The sequence below is a fragment of the Danio rerio genome, chromosome 4 (genome assembly GCF_052040795.2).
Source record: "Danio rerio strain M-AB ecotype USA chromosome 4, GRCz13ab, whole genome shotgun sequence".
Lineage (NCBI taxonomy): Eukaryota > Metazoa > Chordata > Actinopteri > Cypriniformes > Danionidae > Danio > Danio rerio.
Window position 1 is genome coordinate 69,263,549 of NC_141024.2, and position 22,943 is coordinate 69,286,491.

Consider the following 22,943-nt stretch of genomic DNA (forward strand, 5'->3'; position numbering starts at 1 on the left):
GTTAAAAATTGTCCCGTTAAAAAACAGTAAAATACTGGCAGCTGCAGTTGCCAGCAATGTACTGTTATTTTACAGTATGTTGCTGTAAAAATACATGGACTACATTGATTTACACAATACTCAAGTGAACTCATTTTGCTCACTGAAAGCAACTGCCTCAACTTGGTCAACTGCTGAATGAGTTTATGAAGTAATGTGCTATATATGCTTAGAAGCATACTTATAATGATAACTTATTTTAGTTAATTAGAAAAGTTCGGTTTAACTCTAATGTCTTATTTTTCACAACAGCACACATACATGTAAATCTGGAATCACCAGAGAGATTCTGACTGCATCAGCAACTAAACAGCCGCTTTCTTTAAATAGAGAAACATGCAGAATAACATCAGCAGCTCATTGTTCATCTTTAACTCATACACTGGCTCTACTCTCCTCCACAACGGTGACAGACAGAGGAAATTAGCTTCAGGTTTTACAGTAAAATACTGTTTTTTCCTTTATTTAACAGTAATCTACTGGCAGCTGTGGTTGCCAGCAATCTACTGTTTTTTTACAGTCTACTTCTGTAGTGTAAATTAACAGTATATTACTGTTAAAATACATTTTTACACTGTGTTTTTACCTCTCACACCTTTAACCCTTTAAACCCCAGAGCCTATACTTCAGTTTTTATTGAAGTGTCCACACTACTGAGTGTTCAAGAAACATGTAGCAAAGCTGAAGTAAATTCATTAATTAACTGACTAATTAAATGATAATTGAGGATTAACAATGAACAAATGAAGAAATACTGAAGGGAAAAAACAAGAACAGAACATACAAAGCTTTAGTCACAGCTTTATAATGAAATAACCTGAAGAACAACAAATGATTAAATCATTTAAATGATCAGCGGATGATTAAACAACTCTACAAAAATCATCACCAGCTACACTTATTACTTAATACATGTATTTTTGTATAACATCTACTAAAGTTCTTCTTGAGAAAAAGTTAAAGTTTTACGTCACCATCATGGAGAACAGAGTTTGCTTTAGTTGGGCTCTTAGCCCTGTCATTATTAACATTTATATATCTTGGCTGCTGCAATAGTTAAGAACTTTGTTTGAAAAGCTCCTTTGTTGAGGCAAGCCAGCCAAAAACCTAAATAAGATCTGATGATGTTCATGTTGCTATTAAATGGCAGAGTCTGTTCTCATTTCGTATAATAAAATTTACTGCTCCTATTCAATGTTAAATCTATTGTTTTACATTATATGTATATATATGGCAATGATTTCTGGAAGTTTTTAAGAATATCTTGGACAATAACACTGCTCTATGGTGTCAATCGCACTCAAAGAGACATCAATAATCAGCATATGAACCTCAATAATGGTGACAACTAACAAAATTAACAGTTTAACTCACAAACAGGCAACTGAAAGTCTAAACATAAACAACAGCAGAATCAAACTCAAATAAAGAAAACCGTTAGACCATTATACAACATTTATTTATACCGCAATGCATGCTGGGATATTTGTACAGTGCCACTCCCAGCATGCATTGCAGCATGAAACATTTGAGATGTTACCATTGTTGAGATACAAGGTCGGATTCATGAGGTCTGAGTGTGTATATGTCATAACTGAACTGTTTTTGTATGTTATTTCTTAACTGTTAAGTAATTTCAGAGGTATCTTTTCTGTTTCCACTTCTCATTAATTAAATTAATACCTGCAACTAAGCATAAAATCTATTGCATGAGGCCCTTCATCCAGATTTATACCAAGACATTTATCAGAACTAATTTCAGATAAATAGATTTCTCTATTTATTGACTTCCCAACTTTATTGCTATAGTACAAACGTTTTGTAAACTCTGTATTACAGCAGTTGGAAAGTCTTCTTAAATTAGTTCAAGGGTGAAGAACCCAACTAAACCAGCCCCTCACTCCATTACGGTGACACAAAAAACACCTTAATTTCTGTTGGATCTCAATGAGAATTGTATGGACGTCAAATCAGTCAGTAATAAGTGTGTCTGCTGTTGTTTGTGGAGTTGTTTAATGATCCTCTGCTGAGACTGAAGCTGTTTTATTTTATTTTATTTTATTTAATGTTATAACTCAAGTCACTGTTTGTGTTTCTTGTTTATTTTCTTCAGTAATTGTAATTATTAACAGCAGGTGTTCATCATTGTCTGAATTCACTCATTAGTGTTCATTAAAACTGTCAGGTGAACTATATTAGTTAACTAGTGTATGAAATAGTGAACAAGGACACAAAGCGTGATTTCAAACACAGACTTCAAAACATCGAATCTGAACTCTGTTAGCTCACAGTTTTCTGCAGTTGGTTACTTTCTCGAAAACAAAAATGTTACCCAGAAAGCACTGTTTTTAACAGAATATTACTGTTTTAGTGAAAAAACATTATTTTATCGTAGAATCTGACCGTTTTTTAACAGCAATTTTTTACAGTGTGCTCTTTTGTCAATGAAAGCATTTTTGTCTCTTTGCTCAGCTCAACTCTTCATGTCTTCTAATGACAGTGGTTCGGTTATGTTACACTGGCAGTCACATATAATCTTAACTAATGTACACAGTCTGAGCCGATAGAAGCCATCATAATTAGTTCACCTTTCAAGTCTTGAGTCGTTTGTTATTTACGTGACAGAATGACTCAAACCCGAGGACTCGAGAGATGAGCGGTTCAATTCTTTTTCCAGCTCTAAACACATATAATTGGCCCGTGAGGAACGAGTGACTCAGACCCGATAGAGGACTCGTTTATGATTGACCCATTACTAAACCTGGTTAGAGATATCTGCTCCAGTCGGGTATTGAACCTTCAACCTTGTGATCTACCCAAAGTGTTATTTATGGACATATTTCTTAAACTAGTACTGTTATATATGCATTGAGTAGTTTCTGGTGGGCAGAAATGCCAAAAAAAAAAAACTTAATTTCACTTCTTTCGTTCTCAATTTCTCAAATTTTCTTCTTTTTCTCATATTTTTTTCTTCCCCTTCCAAAACAGACTATTGTTTCCCAGCTTTAGCGGAATCGGTAGAGGGTCCAGGGTTCAAGTCCCTGTTCGGGCATGCAAGACTCTTTGTGGAGCCACAGCTTTTGCCTTTGAGCTATCGCTTGCTGAAAGTTTCATCTAGATGCACAACACGTGTACTAGGCATGAGGACATGGGAGTACAGGCAGTCTTGTAGTCGTGGCTGAGTGGTTAAGGCGATTGACTAGAAATCCGTTGGGGTCTCCTCCTGCAGACTATACCCACATCCTGTTACTTTTTAAAATTGCAACAGTCATCAATTGTTTGCATTTCCAGTGTTTCTGGGAAAAAGTGTTGTGCTGGTAGGAGAAGAAAAACAACAGCGTGTGCTCACTGAACAGGAAGGACCATATCACATGGAGTAACATACCAAACAAGAACTGCAATGGCTGTCCCATAGCTCACCGTGATTGTATAGTGGTTAGTACTCTGTGTTGTGGCCTCAGCAACCCTGGTTTGAATTCAGGTCATGGCAGGTTTTTCAAGGTGACATAGACTTCGCACTCTGTGTTGCCATCCTTAATCTCCAGCCTCCTTTTAGTGCAGGCTGTGCTAATGGCACATCCTGAATGTGAAGACTAGGGGTCCGTTCTTCGTACGTGGATTACTCAGTTAGCTGGATTTGGATATTGACGATTTGGCACGATCCAGGATCGTTTCATTCTTCAAAGCTGATCCAAGAGTTGTTGTCATAGCAACAGTTCTGCTAGGTCAAACCTGATCGGGAGCAGGTTCAATTCATATAAACAGGATTAGATCGGCTTAGTTCAAGCAAAGATAATACAGAAAGTATGTACCGAATTCTGATATTTTCTTACAGTAGTAGTTATATACACTTGGGAAAATGGTAAATATATTTTAACTATATATATAAAGTTATAGTCATTAATAAAATAAATTATACATATTCATAAAACGTATGCAAACTGCACCCTCGAAATGAAAGTACAAAGACTGCCACCTGGTGGTGCAAAGAGAAAACTTATTTATATGAACTTTTTAAATCGCTTTAGTACAAATTGTGTATAATAGAAATGCACAATATGTGACTTTTTTTTAAAAAGCAATAATACGAGGGGGTTCCAACATGGCGACGAGCTAGACAGACGTGCAACTCAACGCTCTTACCACAGACGGCCAGAATTTAAACTTTAAGAAACTTTTAGATATTAAACTGACGAAATAGCCTCCGAGTTCAACTGCGGTCACAAAAAAAAATTGCTTCGCCATGGCAAATCGAAGAAATACAAGGAAGAATCCAGAGGAAAGTCCTGACGGTGACGAAGCTAATGGTAGCGCCAAGCTAACAAGTGAAGCTACAACAAACAACGAGGAAAACGATGTAATGAAGGCTCTCGCAGACATGAAACACTTTTTCACATCTCAATTTGAAGGCGTTCTGAATGCTATTCAAGGTATTAAAAATGAAATCTCCGAATTTGGCGGCAGATTAGCAGAGGCTGAACATCGAATTAGTGATACCGAGGATAATGTGGATAAGCTACAAAAAACTGTGAAAACTCTGGAAAGCCGAGTTGTAACACTCAGCGCGGACCTGGATGACTTAGAAAACCGTAATCGCCGATGCAATCTCCGACTAGTCAACCTACCCGAAAAAGCGGAAGGGACGGACGCGGCAAACTTTCTAGAAAAGTGGCTTACTGATGTGTTTGGAGCATCTACTTTCCCGAGTCCAGTGATTATTGAAAGAGCGCACAGAATCGGCAGGCTCCAGGCAAAGCCTCAGCAATACCCGCGAATACTGATAATGAAATTCCTCAACTTTCGTGACCGACAGAGAGTGATACAGGCAACCAGAGAGATGGGAATTGTGAAATTTCAGGAGCACAAGGTGATGTTTTTCCCGGACTTCTCGGTAGCGGTGAGGAAACAACGAAAGCAATTTGATGATGTGAAGAAACGACTCCAGGTACTGAACATTCCTTACAGATTTATGTATCCTGCCAAACTGAGCTTCATGCGTAAGGGCCAGTGGAGGATCTGTGAGACGCCAGGGGATGTACAGAAGTATATTGAAGAATTCTGAGAAACATCAGGAGAGTAAAGACAAATTTTAAACAGTTGGCTGAATGTTCAACTGTTTTATTTTTCAAAGCTATTATCATAAATCAAGGTAATTAACCGCGAACACCTAACGTGACAATTATTCACCTACTGTATAATGGCCGGTTAAAACAAATAACCTCGGCCTATATTTAAATGCAAGTCAGTTCAATGATTGTTTGAAGAAAATGTTTGATTATTCTTGATGTTCTATTTCATTAGGTTGTCTGTGGGTAGGGCAATGTCCAATGACTCTTTTATTGCTAGCCAAGGATGTGTTCCTAGTAATACGACCATCCAGGCCTGTTGAAGAATCTTTGCAATATGATGGGAAAGAGATAGATACCGGCTGGTTCTGTTCAAATGGGGTAAACGCCGGTTTGTTAAGGGTTTTCTTTTCCCTTTTTTCCCCCTGTTTTTTTTCTGTTCTTTTTTCTTTTTCTTTAATGGGCAATTTTTTTTTTCTTTTTTTTGTATTTATTTCTTTTATTAAATTTTTGCATTATGATTATGGACATATGGACATGTAATATTCCTAAGTATGTCAAGTGCATCTCAGTTAACATTTATATCCTGGAATGTTAGGGGGTTGGGTAAACTTTCAAAGTTAAAACAAGTCATGACTAGACTTAAAACATTTAAAGCATCTATTGTATTTCTACAAGAAACCCATCTTCTGTCTAACGAATTACTAAAAGTACGTAGAAGATGGCCAGGTGAAGTAATCTCTGCTTCATATGCATCTAACTCAAGGGGTGTATTAATTTTGATACACAAAGCCATTCCATTTAAAGTGTCAAAGGTGATTGCAGATAAATTCGGCAGATATATAATTGTTCAAGGCTTTCTTATAGATAATAATATTACCCTTGTAAATGTGTATGGACCCAACTCTGACAGTCCAGAATTTTTTGAGAACTTGTTCTTAATCTTGGCCTCTCAACCTGGCTATTTAATTATAGGAGGAGATTTTAATGTGACATTAAACCCACATTTAGATTGATGCAATAGTAAAGAGATGGCTCACACACAAAGTAGGAAAAAACTTAATAGTTTTATAGAGGAACTTGATTTATGTGATCCATGGAGGAGAAAATATCCAAACAAAACTGAATATTCATGTTACAGTTCATCATTAAAATCATATTCACGAATAGACTATTTTTTAATCTCCAATAATTTATTCCATCAAATTGTTGACTGCTCCTATGAGTCTATTGTTATTTCAGACCATGGTCCAGTAAAACTTGTATATAATGTTTCAAAAATTATAAAAGGGCCTTGTAGATGGAGATTTCATCCAAGATGGCTTCATAATCCATAATTTATAGAGTTCATTGGTACTCAAATTGATTTATTTTTTAAAACTAATCTGAAAGAAACATCTGCATCTATAAGATGGGAAGCCTTTAAGGCTTATATAAGGGGCCAAATGATAAGCTACACATGCTCTGTCAATAGAAAAAGGAAAATGGAATTACAAAATTTAGAAGAAAGAATTCGGAAATTAGAAGAAGATATATATTCAGATTTGTCAAATTCCAACATACTTAAACAGGAACTGCTTATTCTAAGAGCAAAATTGTTGAAATATCTGCAACAAAAGCTGAAGCCAGTTTAATCCGTCTTAAACAAACATTTTAGGAGTATGGAGAAAAGGCAAGTAGACTTTTGTCTTGGCAGATAAAACAATTACAATCAAGTAAAGCTATACATAATATTTATACAACAGCTGGTAATCTGACTTCAGACCCAGATGAGATTAATGAAACTTTTTCCAAATTCTTCCAAATGCTATACAATACAGAATCATCAGAATGCAGCACGGACCAAACTTTATTTTTAGATGATCTTTTTATTCCCTTTATAAGCATTAAAGCCAAAAAAGAACTGGAGGAACCTCTAACTAGTAAAGAAATTTTAAATGCTATTGTGAATATGAAAAGTGGTAAAACAGCTGGACTAGACGGGATACCAATTGATATATATAAAGCCTTTAAAGATAAATTAGCAGTTCCTTTGTTAGAAATGTATGAAGAGTCGATATTGGAGGGCTGTCTTCCTCCTTCTCTAAAAGCTGCATTAATAACACTCATTCCTAAACCCCATAAACCCTTAGACAGATGTGAATCATATAGGCCAATTTCGTTAATGAACTCCGATGCCAAAATTATAGCCAAGATTTTAGCCCTTCGATTGGAAGCTCATCTACCATCCCTAATAGGAATGGACCAAAATGGCTTTGTTCGAAACAGACAGGCCTTTCATAACATCAGGCGAGTACACTGTAAATGCGAATAGTATTCCTTACTATCAAAATTCTAGTGTGTTTACTTAATTTTAAGCTAATTGTTGAGTTTACTAGAAATGCATTAGTGTTGCTGACATAGTAAGGTATAAAGTTCCCATAACTAATGTAATTTGAGTAAAATTGCTTATAAGGGCTAAGCCATGCTGTTACGCATGCGTACTGGGTGGTGATTTCCCATCCCCCATCCCAAGTCACAACCAACCGCCACCCAGCACCGCCATTGAAGGACAGGATTTCATATTGAGAAGATGTACTGCTGTAAATCAAGGTAAACTTTTCGTTTTAATTACTACTTTGATTTTATTTGTATAGTATCAGTAATCTGTTTATTTCCTGCACTTTGTGAAATTGTTTGCTGTTTTGTGAACTAATTAATAGCCCATGATGTTGTGACTAAACGTTTTGACCACTGCCTGTTATTTGCAATACTGTCTACTTCACTAGATAAGCTATGTTTAGCTGCTTAGTCCTTTTTAATAACTATTAATAATTTGTAAAGTTAGTAGTAATTTGTAAAGTGGGCGTTATGCTCTAAAAGAGCGGGCCGCGCCATTTTAAATGATGCACTGAGAGAGCAAGAGCGCGCGCAATGATCCGTTCAAATAGATGTAAAGTTAACACATAGCTGTAGGTCTACATTTTTAAAAAAGAAAACGAAACCTATTTATCCGCATTACAAATACAGTAACGTTAGTTATCGCTGAACTTTAGTGGCGCTTGTTGTGACGAAAATATGCGTGTTTTTTTTTTAAGATTTACTTTTATGAGATCACCTGCAGGAAGCAGGTGAGGAGATCAGCTGTGATTCGGTCCGGCGTCAGCGAGCGGCTCATGACCAGACCAGTCGTTTTTTTCTCCATGATCGCCGGGGCAGCAGCAGTTTTAACCCGCCGAGGCTTTTAGAACATTATAAAGCAGTTTCAGCTCAAAATGGACCCGTGAGTGTCGTAGGTAATTTAGGATTTCGATGCGATTACGATTCGTGTCACTGTATGAGGCAGATACATATTTACACATGATGCTAAAGTGTGCTTATGCTAACAATCCCTATGAAACTTAAAGTTAAACTTATGAAAATGCGAGAGATATTTAATTAACTCATTTATTTGTTTTATGTGGTATTTGTCTTTTCTTTATGCCGTTTTGAAGGTTTATTCCAGTGTTACCGTTACGTTATTGAGTGTTTTGTATTGCTGTAATGACAAATAAATCTGACCAGACGCGACTGAATATGTGTGATGGATAACGTTTATGATGAAGTGGTATAACTCGTACAACCAAGCACAGAAACATCCCTTTGTTTGCTCAATATCACACAAAGGCATCAACAAGCCTTTGTTATAAGCAAACTTTCTGTAAAGAAACAGGCTTTGCCAAACCTGTTAGTTTGCATTTTTAAAGAAGGTTTCACTAATTTTTAACAATTTAGGGCAAATAAATTTGAACAATTACAAGGTTGTTTAAAATGTAGCACACCATTAGAGTATTGTGAGTGGCATATTTGGTTTGTAATATCATTATACCCTTTATTTATTTTTTATTTCAGACTACCAGTTTGTGAGCTGATATGCAGTGAAAATGTAAGTTTTGCACTTACACATCAAAGAAAACTTTTTGAACAATACCGCACAAGCCATAGAACATATTCATGAATTGTTCTATTAGCGTTACCTTGTCTCCATACTGAGTGTCAGGGTAATTTTAAATCGTTTAATACATTAAAAGTACATTTAACAAAATTCTCAGCAAAGAACTGCATGATCAAGAATAGTCAGAATATTTTGTCCATTTGAATAATCATCTGAGGACTAGTTAGAAATAGGGTTGTTGTGTTGTGATACCATTAATTTATGTTACAATACTATACCAGCTGAAGTATGGTGATACCAAGTAGTATTGCAATACTGTAATTCATAACTTAAATCCATGAAATAAAGAAAAATGTCAGAAATAATATATTGTATATGTTATTATAGGCCTACTTGAATTTAAATAATTCCCTTATTGTTGAAAAAAGTATTTGCACATCTCTTCACCTAAAATGTATTCATTCCAGCAAAAAAAAATACATTAAAATAAAGATACATAAAGAAAAGAGCATTTTTCCAACAAACCTAGGCTATATGAAGTGGTCAAAAATTGTTTCCTGTTGCTATTTTGGGTTTTTCATCTATCATACTTTTTTCACACTTATTATCGGATAAGAATCCAAAGTATTTCAAAATTTCACTTTATGAGTCATTCTTTTTAATAGATTGTCACGGTTGTTGTAGCTATTATATCATATTGACAGGAACAGAAATAAACGAATTCCGATTCAAAATGAACCATCACAAAATATACAATAGGCTACTATAAAAGGCGCAAATTCTACAGTTTTACAACCTTAGAAGGCTCCATAGACTATTAAAATACAATGATCTATTGTTGCTGAATCGTGTAAGTATTTTAGTGACTTTTTCACATGCAGCATTATGTATTGTAGGCAGACTGTTAATGACAATACTACCGTTTACAAACTACAGTGGCACCGCCAGTATCTTGGAGCCATAGTATCACGATACTACCATAGTACCGGTAAACCGTGCAACCCTAGTCAGAAAGTTCAGTGTCCTTTTAAAGACATCAATTGAGACAAATATTTATTCCACTTTTAATGCGCATAAAAGTAAGGCACACCAGCAACAATGCCATGATTATATTTAATCGGGGGATGTGTTTATTACTGTTTGGTGACAAGTATAGCTCATGCTTTTGATGACAGGCGCCGGGAGTATTTGGCAGCTTTTATTATTCAAGAACATTTAACTATGTCATGTTAAAGTGTAACATCTGTTGCTAAATGGCATTGCATTGTATCATTGCATGTGTTTCTGATTTCTGTTTTTTTGTTTTAGAATTTCGCTTAGCCATGTCAGTAACACTTTACGTTTTTGTGCACAACAGTGACATCCAGAAGGAAGTCATAGAGGAAACACCAGCTGATGCAAGTTCTGCAGAAGGTTTGTTTTCTTTTCAAAACTTTGTGTGATTTTGTGAATTTGTGTTTTTGAATGTTATTAATGACTAATAATGTTTTGATTGGATCTTTGCAGAATTCAATCGAATATCAGGAAGAAATGTGAGATCCAAGTTCTACGCTGCATTGGACACACACTGCTCGTTTGATTGAAATAAAAAAAAAAAAAAAAACAGGAGAAAATTGCAGAAGAAAACTAGAAGAAATTTTCAACATGTTAATTCAAAGGTATTTTTGTGACATCATCTTTGAATCATAATTTGCATTTAATTGCAATAAATTGCATTTGATGTTTTCATTGAGCTATAATGCATGTCTACCTGTCTTTACTTTTTCAAGGTCATCTGGCAGCAGTTCTCCGGGGTCTTTCAGTCCTTTAGAGGGATGAGTCTAAAGAAATTTTCAGGATGTGTTTTGTAAGTAGTATTATTGTTTCTGCTTTCTTAGACTGGAAATGAAGCAGTCATTCCAGTTTACTTCACTTATTAATAAAAATTTTCAATTTTATAAAAATAAAACAAATGAATTTAATGTAAGTATTTGAAAGTAAGAGGGATGTTATATTATGGCCTTTGGAGCAAGAGCATTGCTATGTTGCAAATACAGCAGCTTGTGCCGTCACAGGGTCAGTTAGCTTCATAGGCCAGTGAAGTAATGAATGCATTTCTTTAATTTTTAATCACACTTGTTTTGAAAAGGAGGAAGATTAGCTTGAAAAAAAATCTTAATAAGTGTAATACCTCTGTAATATGTTGAGAGAAATATAATTTCAGTTGAAAGAACCTGCTGGATTAAGATGTAAAAAGATAGTGTTAAAAGCCAAAAAGTCAAAGATGCTCCGTATCATAACCAACCCTGTGAAGTCACCTGCTGTGGGATTGTAGATGGCTTCACCCTTGTTCTAAAAGCCATACTAAAACATCAATTTTCTTATTAAAAAATAGTTATTAATACATTTTTAAAAAGTGTGCTAAATAATGCAAACTTGACTCACTGCTTTAATCTAGCAAAACCAAATGCATTCTTGAATCAGTTCCCAATTTATTAAGTTTTCCCTACAAAATATTTATATTGATTATGTAGCACCAATTGGTCTCTCACACATTTGCATTTAATTTCTTGAAAATGTTTTAAAAGTACTTTTACTGCAGTTTGTTTCATTACATTACAGTGTTTCTTTAATTAAAAAAATTTATTGTTCCTTTAGAATAGTATTATGTTCAAGATACTGGAATTTAGTACCAATCTCTGCTGCAATTTTAAGCAGCAAATTTTCTGCTAACATTTTAAGCACTTTTGAGCACATTTTTAAACAGCACTGTTTTGCCATTCTGTTCACATGCTTAACAGAAATGACACTCAACAATGCTCAAATGTTAGCAGGAAATGGATGTTTTTAAAATTACTATATGGATTGGTAATAAATTCCACTATCATGACAAGCCTAGTAGAAGCAGTACAGGCAAATCCATCGTGTTGGTCTACATTGAAGAAGGAGCACCATAGCAAGGCCTTCTTATAAGAAGCATTTGAATGTAAAATGTACTATAAACACAAATAGTCATGCTAATAAGCAACTAGTTAATAGTGTAATTGGTTCCTACTAAAGTGTTACTAAATTAAGCACAAGGAATTGTATTTTTTTCACCTCTGCTTTTGGTCTCCTGGCCACTACAGGCTTTATTAGTGCCATTTAGAATATCATACTTTACTTATTTTTCTTTCTCTATTCATAGGATGTAATTGTAGAGTCGGACTTCAGTGCAGAAGATGTTGGCCTGCTGACTGTCGTGTGTGAAGATGTCTAAAGAACCTCATTATGGATGCAATGTGGGCCTTTATACTGGAAGGAAAAGTGGTTATGGACTTTGCCACATGCAGTATGTCTCTTTTTTGCTTTGATTTACACACTGAATTCGGACTACCCAAAGACTTTGAGCAATGCATTTGAATTTGTTCAACGTGTGTTGCTTTTGCTGGGAGGGAAGCGTAATGTGTTTTATTCGGCGAGTGCCTATATACTGCTGTGCTTTATGTTTAAAGGTTCAGGTATAATGGCATGCTTAATTACAAAGTGTTGCTTTTTAACATGTTGCTGTTTGCAGTGTTACATTTAGGACTGCAGCATTTTGGTGTTTTTTTTTTTTTTTTTTTTTTTTTTTTTTTTTTTTTTTTACCAAAAAAGTGTATTGTGATTTATAGGGTTGTCAAAAGTATTGAGTTTGGTACCAATCGGTACTGAAATAAAAAAAAAAAGTCCATCCATTTTCCACTAACATTGCAAGAACTGATTGGTCATTGTGTTCACATGCTCAGTAGATATGACTGATTGGCTTTGAAGGTCATTATTTTTACCACACTTCACCACTGTTCACCAGGTGCAAAGATACAAAGACACTGGATAACTTCAAAGCACTGTCGATCAGTCGATTCATCACCAGATAGCATATGTTAGCTTCTAAACAAATCAGCTATCGACATGGCTTTGAAACACTTCAGTGTCTGTGTAACTTTGTTTGGACTCAGTGAAAAATGGTAAACCTATGACAGTCACAGCCAATCACAGTCATTTCTGTTGAGCATGTGAACACAGTGGCCAATCAATGGTGTTTAAGAACGAGCTCAGTAGCACTCAAATGCTGGTGGAAAATGGATATTTTTAATATTTCAGTATTGATTGATACCAAACTCAATACTTTTGACCACACTAATGTGATATTTTCTGTAGGAAAATCTAAACTACACAGTCTAACAAATTAGCTTTAAAGCTTAATATCTGTTCCTCTGTGAGTGTCTATATGCTGCCATGTTTAAGGTGCTGGTGCAATGGCATGTTTAATTACACTAATTCAAGTATCTTTTTTCCAAGTGTCAAGTATTTAAAGTTTTTTTGATAGATTTTCAAACCTTTTCGAAAACTTGTGTTTTAGGGTTGAACATGTTTATTATATTTTTTGTCTGTATTGCTGTTTACAGTATATTACAGCACTTTACAACAGGTTTTTACAAAACTGTATTGTGTACAAGTGTATTGTGATACTAAAATATCACAAGTGTATTGTGAAATTCTGCTAATTTTGTCAAATAAAATGTTTACATTTAAGACCTGTATAATGTCATTACTTGTAGGTTGAACTACATATTTTATGTTCAGTTTAATTGAAGAAAATGTGGAAACCGATTGCACGTAGTTTTTTTAGTTGACATTACTTAAAATGGTGGATTAAAACAATGTTGAGACTACTAGCATTCAAGATGTTAACTGAACATGGTAGAACAGTATTAGTTAAATAGAGTTATTAAAGTAATCTTACTATAAAACCCTAAGTAAGATTACTAAATAATGACAAGTATGTTAACTAGAATTTTCTATTAAACTTACTTAATTTTTAACAGTTAGTTTACTTTATAAGTTTTAGTTTTCTTACTTCAAGGCAATAATTAAACTTAACTTAAGATTTCCTTGTAAGTTTATATTGCAAAAATAAGGCAATCGGTTTCCAAACTTTTTTTAAGTAAACTGAACATGTTAGAATTTACAGTGTATCATGAACGTGTTCATGATTTTTTTACAGTGCAGTTTGTAAAGTGTTATTTTCTGTCCTTTAGTTGATCTGTTATATGAGACACTTACGCTTTGTTTACCAATTAAGTGGATCTAATTGGATTTGTATTGTAAACATGAAATATTATAATTTTATAAATTAGAAAGATGTTATTTTTTATTTCATATGTTAAGATTAATTTTTTACTCCCAAAGTCATGATATTCACAAAATCATTCTGCAGTAATCTGCAGATTTTTTACAAAATGTCTGAAAGTTCTGTCTGGCTCTACTCATGGCGCTCTGTCAGACTGTCACTTAAAAATAAGTCAAGACTAAATCTCTCTGTTTCTATACTACTGTGTTTAGATGAGCTGTTCTTCATTTATCAGCTTAAATGTAGCCTGAAGAAGAAATATCAAAGTGTCTTTGAAGGAATTGCTCAGCAAGGAGACTCCACACTTCTGAATAACATCTACACAGATCTCTATATCACTCAGGGTGCGAGTGAACAGGTCAACACTGAACATGAGATCAGACAGATTGAAGCTGCTTCCAGACGTCATCAGTCACTAGAGATACAGGTTGAATGCAAACATTTGTTTGAAGCAGCTGAACAAGACGAGCAGATCAGAACTGTCCTGACTAAAGGAGTTGCTGGCATCGGGAAATCAGTCTCTGTGCAAAAGTTTGTTCTGGATTGGGCTGAAGGAAAAGAAAATCAAGACATCAGCTTCATATTTCCTCTTCCATTCAGAGAGATGAACTTAAAGGAGAAAGAAAGACAAAGTTTAAAAGACCTCATAACTCAGTTTTTCCCAGAGACTAAAGGACTGAACCTTACAAGAAGCACACGATTCAAAGTCCTGTTCATCCTTGATGGATTGGATGAATGTCGTCTTCCTCTGAACTTTGCTGGTAATGAGACCTGTCGTGATGTATCTTCAGCAGTCTCTCTGGATGTTCTCCTGACGAACCTCATCAAGGGAAATCTGCTTCCTTCTGCTCTCATCTGGATCACCAGCAGACCAGCAGCTGCCAGTAAGATTCCTGCTGACTGTATCGACCGGCTGACAGAGATACGAGGATTCAATGATGCCCAAAAGGAGGAGTACTTCAGAAAGAGACTCACAGATCAGAATCAGGCCAGAGAAATCATTGATCACATTAAACAGTCAAAGAGTCTCTTTATTATGTGCCACATCCCTGTCTTCTGCTGGATTTCAGCCACTGTTCTCCAGAACATACTGAAACTGAAACACAGGGCTCATGCTGAAACACTGCAGGAATCTCCCAAGACTCTGACACAGATGTACACACATTTTCTCCGCTTTCAGATCCAGCAGAGCAGAAGAAAGTATGATGGAGAAAACACAGCAGATGTCTCCTGGGATCCAAAGCTCATCCTTTCACTGGGGAAACTGGCCTTCCAGCAGCTGGAAAGAAACAATGTGATCTTCTATGAGAGCGATATGAAAGACTGTGGCATTGACGTCGATAAGGCATCGGTGTACTCAGGCATGTGTACCCAGATCTTTAAGGAGGAGACGGGGATCATTCTTGGTACCATGTACTGCTTTCTTCACTTGAGCATTCAGGAGTTCATTGCAGCCCTTTATCAACATTTGGACAGCGAGAGAAAGCATGGATTTATTTTTAGACAGAAAAGCAAAAATAAAGGCATGACCGATTTCCTGAAGACAGCAGTAGACAAGGCTCTGGAAAGTGAGAATGGACATCTGGACCTTTACCTTCGCTTCCTTCTCGGTCTGTCACTCCAGTCCAATCGTACATAGTACAACTCTTACGAGGCCTGTTGACACAGCAGGATGACAGAGACCAGAGCAAAGAGGAAATAATTGCCTACATCAAGCAGAAACTTGAAGGGAATCTGTCTCCAGAGAGATCCATCAATCTGTTCTACTGTCTGAATGAACTGAACGACCAAACTCTGCTGAAAGAGATTCAGTCTTACCTCAGTAGTGGAAGTCTGTCATCTGCTGACCTTTCACCTGCCCAGTGGTCTGCTCTGGTCTTTGTGTTGTTGACCTCAGAGGAGGAGCTGGAGGAGTTTGAGCTTCAGAAATTCCAGAGATCAGACGAGTGTCTCATCAGACTATCAGCAGTCATCAAAACCTCCAAAAGAGCTCTGTAAGTCAAAGTGCTTCTTTCATCTAAGAACATTTCCTGAAATTAAACAATATATTATTTAATGTTAATGAACATGAACAATATTGATATTGTTGGCACTTGAAAATACATTGATAATTGTTTATTACTTATTATTTTAGTGTTTTTCATTCAGATTCATCTTTTGGCAGTGGTTGTTTAAGGGATAGTTTACCCAAAAAGATCTCTAGCTAAATTGTTAGCGGTGCCAAACAGCATATCCTGTAGTTTAAATCCTTGTTCATGTCCTCGCTACAACATACCATTAGCGCTAGAAACTGTGACTGATGTACTGGAGAAGATTGAAACTGCTGTACTAGAGTCAACTGAAATGGTGGACATGGCTGGATAAGGCTGAGGAACTGCAGGCAAGATTACAGGGCAGACAGTCCTGATCACTGATATGGAGGAATCTTTAGAAACAAAAACAGCAAACAACAATGAATATATTTATATATCTTCTATATTTTTGTCACATATGCATCTGTTTCACTTTAGTCTGAAAGGTGCTTTGAGATGCAACTTTAAAGATGCTACAGAAGATTATTGCCATTAGTTTGTTCATTAAATTAATAATAAATAAAACAGTTTTAAAAAATCCTGTTTTGCAGTGTTATGTTAGGTGTTACATAAAGAATTGGGCTATTGGAACATCTGAAGGAAGTCATTTGTGTTTTATAGACATAAATACTATTTAAAGCTAAAATCAGCAGATGTGCTCACTAACTAGTCAAGTTAAACCAGTCACTACAGTCAGATGTGCTTCAGACTATCAAACACACCAGATTAACACATACATATTGTGTTTGTCCTCTACACAGGCTACAGAGCTGTAATCTCACTGTTGAGTGCTGTGAGAGTTTGTCTTCAGCTCTACAATCCTCAAACTGTGTGCTGAGAGAGCTGGACCTGAGTAACAATGACCTGCAGGATTCAGGAGTGAAGCTTCTCTCTGATGGACTGAAGAGTCAACACTGTAAACTGGACACACTGAGGTAAATGATTCTCCACTCTACAATAACTACAGTCAGACAGTTTCATATTAGAGCTCTTCATGCTTGAACATGTTAACCCTGGGTGATACTAAACCCCAGATAACAGGAATTATGGTTTATCAGTAATTGTGTTTCACACTGCTCATACTATACCTGTAGTTAACCCTCAGGGGTCTAAGGTGATTTTGGGACCCCTGAGATGTTTTGACATGCCCTGACATCTGTGCTGATTCAGCTACTTATTACACAGAACTGACCAACATGTGTTTCATTTGTGTTCAGCACAAACTGAGCTACAATAATATGTGGGAAATATTGATGTACATGCTGGTGTTTTTTAGAAAACAAATATTATGTGTGGTTAGTAGGTTTTAGAGGGAAAAAAAAACAGACTGAATGTGTCTGAACAAGAGTTTAGAGTAAGCAGTCTTGTAGACTAGAATATTTACTGCACAATTATGTGAAATTATTCTGTTCTCTCATTCAGAGAAAACATTACAATGATCTACATTTTGTTAAGGTTGTTTTGGGTGATCTCAGCTGTATGTGTGAGTGACAATGCTCATGAATAATTCACACCTGAGAGACAACAGACACTCCCCCACTCACCCATCAAGGGCAGTGTACAGCAATGTCCATCTGCAGAAGCTAGCCCAAACTCAATGCTTGTTGTGTTACTGCTGTGTGACCATGTAAACACTCTGGGTGAACAATATACAGTGCTCAGCATATATAAGTACAGCCCTCACTAATCTCTCTTTTACATTCATAGTTTAATAGGAAGCTCTACAGTATTATATTTGTGCATATACAATAGATTAGCCAAATCTGGAGCTCATCTAACAAAATAACTCATGATAATGGTCCAAAAACTAGGACACTCATATTTATGTGTTATAGAAAAATATTAAATACAAAATTAAACAGAGGAAAAATCAAGAGAAGCAAAACAATGGAAAATTTAGCTGGAATTTTTGGATTTTGCAATATTTAGCCTGAATTTAATTGTTTTGTCTTTCAATTTCTGAATATGTTTGGTGACTAAAATATGATGTTCATAAATAAATCTGTTTAATAAATGTGTTCTGTTTAAATGCAGCAGAATACACTGCCTATATTGACTGAGAAATGGAGGAAAGTCTTGGTTTTCAGAATGGGCTGTCCTCCATTATGCTGAGCGCTGTATGTGACTTATACAGCCGCACATATAATATATATTTGAAATGGTGTAAAACGTGTTCGCCAAACTCTCTTGTGCATTAATCCAGCATTTAATAATCATTTCTGAATGAGTCTGAGACACTGAAGTAGAGGAATGACAAACGCTTTAAACACAAGAATAAATCAGATTTAAACATGAAAAACAATTACTGTAAATCTAAATCATATTTGAAGAGCTTTAATATAGATTTCACTAATAGTTGCAGTCTCAGTTCACTGTTGGAAAACTTTACCAGGTTCAACTACAGTAAAATAACAAAAAAATATATAATAACACGTGTAACATGTCATGCTCTGTACACTTCTACAGATGATGTCGAGTCCTTGTTGAGTGTGTGAGTGTGTGTGTGTGTGTGTGCTGATGCGAGGGCTCGATCAATAAGGAGAGCTGATCAGGATGTGTGTGTTCATCACTGCTGTTGACATGAGCAGAAACAGCAGTCAGCATCTTCACAACACAAAGAGATGTGTGATTGTCCAACTGTGTGATGTGGACTATTGCTGTGTTTGTAGATTGTCTGGCTGTATGGTGACAGAGGAAGGCTGTGGTTTTCTGTCTTCAGCTCTGACTTCAAACCCCTCACACCTGAGAGAGCTGGATCTGAGCTACAATCATCCAGGAGATTCAGGAGTCAAGCTGGAGGATCCAAACTACACACTGGACAAACTCAAGTATGTGGAGCAGCACTGCCTTTGTTTATTGTGAATACAGATACTTTGATACTTCACTGCTCTTCTAGTGTCCAGATATTAATCAAAGCTGTTAAATATGTCAGTGCACTGGGGCAGTTCTCACATTAAGCGTGATATTATATCTCATATTAACACTGTACAGTTTCAGCACTGTAGTTGAGCAGTGAAACTTGTTCTCTACATTTCTGCTGAAGAACTGTACAGTATCAGCTCAGAGATGTGTGTGTACTGTTCTCCAAATACGTCCTGTGTATACTTTAACAGCAAGTTAAACTCTCCCTCATGAACTTCACAGACACAGAATGTCCTTTATCACACTTTAATAAGAGCGGAGTAAAACTATAAACAGGAAGAAAATAAACAATATCAATTTACATTCACAATGTGGACATAACAAAGATGTTTCTGGCAAATATCTCACATATCTTGTAATCTGGCTCTTTTCTGCTTCTAAACTAACATGAACACAAAATATCAGGCAATAAAAGTGATCAGCAGACAGTGATGCTGGTTCTGATATAGTCCAGTGACAATCACATGTTGAACAAACTGAAATAAAGCAAATGACAAAAAACTCCTAAACTAATCCTTTATAACTGAAGTATTATGAACAATAAACAGAACACAAACCCACCAAGCTTCCAAAGGGCGAGGAGGACTGCAGATTGGTCTGGATTCACTGCTTTCCAACTTAGCAATGTTTGGAGATGATGAAGAGGCATTTGACAGAAGATGAAGATCTCCATCATATTTCAAGTCATTTAACACTGAATTCTGCTTTATTATTGTGCTGCGCTTTTGTCAAATGATCATTGAATGAATCCTTCAGTCTTTATATCTGTCTGTTTCTGTGTTTCCACTCTGTTTTCTGTTTTCACATCTGATCTAAAAGCTCTGTGTGTCATTCAGAAGCTGATTTGACAGCTCCACACACACTCATGTTGTTTTACTGCAGTTATTAATGCACTGAGATCAGCCAATCACAGTCCAGCATTCAGCACACACTCCACATGTCTTATTGTGTGTGTGTGTGTGTGTGTGTGTGTGTGTGTGTGTGTGTGTGTGTGTGTGTGTGTGTGTGTGTGTGTGTGTGCGTGTGTGTGTGTGTTATAAGCTGATGTTTGTGTACTGACTGAATGTTAATCTGTGTGTGTTTACAGTCTGGATCATGGAGGAGAGACGAGGATTACAGCAGGACCACGCAAATGTAGGACTACACATACACACACACACACACACACACTCTCACACACACACACACACATGCACACACTTACACAATCAGACTCACACACACACACACACACACGCTCCCTTCTGTCTCTCTCTCACACACACGCTCACACACACATGCTCACGCGCGCACACACACACACACCCTCTCACACGCACAGACACACACACTCACTCTCTCTCACACACACACACACACCCTCTCTCTCTTTCTCTCTCTCTCTCTCTCTCTCTCTCTCACACACACACACACACGCACAGCTGTGGTTGTAAATGTGTGTGTTCTTGTGTTCAGATGTCTGTTTCCTCACTCTGGATCCAAACACAGCACACACTCAACTCATTCTGTCTGAGGAGAACAGAGAGGTGAAGAGTGTGAGAGAGAATCAGCCATATCCTGATCATCCACACAGATTTGATCATTGGTCTCAGGTGTTGTGCAGAGAGAGTGTGTGTGGACGCTGTTACTGGGAGATTGACTGGAGTGGAGATGATGGTGTGTGTATATCAGTGTCATATAAGAGCATCAGGAGGAAGGGAGGAGGTGTTGAGTGTGAGTTTGGATATAATGCTCAGTCCTGGAGTTTGCGCTGCTTTTCCTCCAGTTTCATATTCAGTCACAATCACACAGACACTGATCTCCCAGTGAAGCCGCTCAGCAGGAGAATAGGAGTGTTTGTGGATCACAGTGCAGGAACTCTGATCTTCTACAACATCTATAGAGACACAATGAGCCTCATCCACTCAGTCCAGACCACATTCACTGAGCCACTCTGTGCTGGGTTTAGGATTTATCCTGGATCATCAGTGAAACTGAGCTGAAGACTGACGAGAGATTTACCCAGAATCCTCTGCAGGAGCAGTCAGCAGCTGTGTGTGTGTGTGTGTGTGTGTGTATGTGTGTGTGTGTGTGTGTTTGAGCACAAGTCTTCACTGTGTGCGTTTATGTTTGTGTGCGTATTTGTGTATGTGTGAGATAGTGTGTGTGTGAGAGAGAATGTGTGTGTGTGTTTGTGTGCGTGTGTGTGTGTGTATGAAAGAGAGAGAACGTGTGTCTGTGTGTGAGTGTGCGTGTGTGTGTGTGTGTGTGAGTGTGTGTGTGTGTGTGTGTGTGCGTGTGTGTGTCTCAGTCTTCATCAGTGTCATCATTGATGTTGATGAAGTGTCCTCCTGGATGCTGCTGTGTTCAGATCAGCTCATTCTTGTCTACAGATTGATCTTCTTCATTGTTTCTCTGTTGTTTGAGCACAAATAATAAAAGTCAATGTCAAATCCACTGCTGATATTAGAATGTGATGATGAACATGGAAATGTCTGAATCCTGTCTGAATCTCTGTCAAATCTTGAATCAACTGTAGAGAAATCCAGCAGCTCAATGAATAAAGGAGAAATGAAGTGTGACGTTTGTTTCTGCTCTTCTGATCTTCTTCTTCATGATTTGACTTGAACTGAACAATAAAAACACATTTATTCCAGTATTTATTGATCTGTTCATGTTAGTTGATGACAGTAAAGTTGTTCTCTGTTAGTTCTTGTTGACTCTCAGTGCATTAACTGATGTTCACCAGCACAACTGTGCATTAATAATGCTTAATAAAGCGAATAAATCAAGCTCAGTAATGTCTGTGTCCAGTAATAAGCCTGTAACTCTTGACTAGATGAGGAGTTTTCAGTGTTGGATTGACTAAAGTAGGAAAACACACAGTTTAGCTGAAGCTTTCCTGCTGCGCTCAGAGAAATAAAGACTTCTGCTCCATCAAGACCAACACAGAGACACTGAGTAGGAGCTTCTGAACACAGACCAGACGCTCTCTCAATCACAACACACACACACACACACACATTCAGCACGTCTGTGGACACATCTGCACATTCAGCCACAGTTACACACACACACACACACACATCTCTGTGTGTGTATTCTAGTTCAGGTCAGTTATGGTGTCACTGTACATGGAGTCAGTCTACAGCTAAAGTTCTCTACTGTATAGCCGCGGGGTTTAATGTGTTGATTTTATTCTCTACAGATATATCTCCTATGACCAAAGTTTGTCTATATTTTATTTCTTATTTCATTCAGTCATTTATTTCTCATCTATAATCTTGTTGTGTTTAAGGTCATGGCTGGTCGTATAAGCATTTCACTGGATGACTTTGATGTGCGCGCGCGCGTCTCATTCCAACACTGGAGAGGAGGGGATGTTGCTATGGGAAACGAAGCTACAACACGACACGACACCACCTGAAAGACACAACACGACTTCTCTCAAGCTGCCGTTTTGACAGTTTTCAGGTAAGTTTAGTCCCTAAAACAAAGCAAATAATACATAAAACTGTTCCTCACGCTTTTATTATTGGCTATTGATGAATATTCAGTTGAATAATATGTTATATAAGAGTGGTAAGTCTTCGTAAAAGTCCGTTAGCATATTAGCACTGGTAACGTTAGCGTCGGGGTAATATTACGTTAACTTACTTAATGTTAGCTCTTGTTAAACTTGTTTGTTAAAGTTTAGGCTTTTATTTATTCTTTATGTGTAGATGAGAGGTTTTGTCAATGTTTTATTTAATGCACTCCATATGTAACGTTAGTCTAATACGCATTGTACTGTAAAGGACCGTGAATCAAAAGTTCAATCG

The 22,943-nt window shown here is 36.7% G+C and overlaps 1 protein-coding gene and 2 long non-coding RNA genes across 4 annotated transcripts in view; all 3 read left to right on the plus strand.

Moving 5' to 3' along the window:
- The window catches only part of LOC148682376 (uncharacterized), a 147,695-nt gene continuing 124,752 nt past the window's right edge, over positions 1-22,943 (plus strand). The window contains exons 1-2 of the long non-coding RNA XR_015943050.1: positions 1-480; positions 1,130-2,497. This is a non-coding gene — a long non-coding RNA (uncharacterized LOC148682376). The remainder of the gene's footprint in view (positions 481-1,129; positions 2,498-22,943) is intronic.
- Positions 7,649-12,583, plus strand: LOC147845256 (uncharacterized). 2 transcript variants are annotated; one of them, XR_015942818.1, is made up of 6 exons: positions 7,649-7,697; positions 8,183-9,009; positions 10,376-10,431; positions 10,525-10,676; positions 10,788-10,864; positions 12,185-12,583. It is a non-coding gene; the product is annotated as an uncharacterized LOC147845256 (long non-coding RNA). The 2 variants fall into 2 exon arrangements; XR_015484328.2 differs by having other exon boundaries at positions 7,649-9,009; positions 12,185-12,582.
- Positions 14,288-21,914, plus strand: LOC137491476 (NLR family CARD domain-containing protein 3). The gene is given in 7 exon segments (XM_087247684.2): positions 14,288-14,297; positions 14,362-15,785; positions 15,788-16,143; positions 16,983-17,156; positions 18,891-19,049; positions 20,231-20,277; positions 20,599-21,914. Coding segments are annotated over 7 exon segments (2,697 nt in total). The 3' UTR covers positions 21,126-21,914.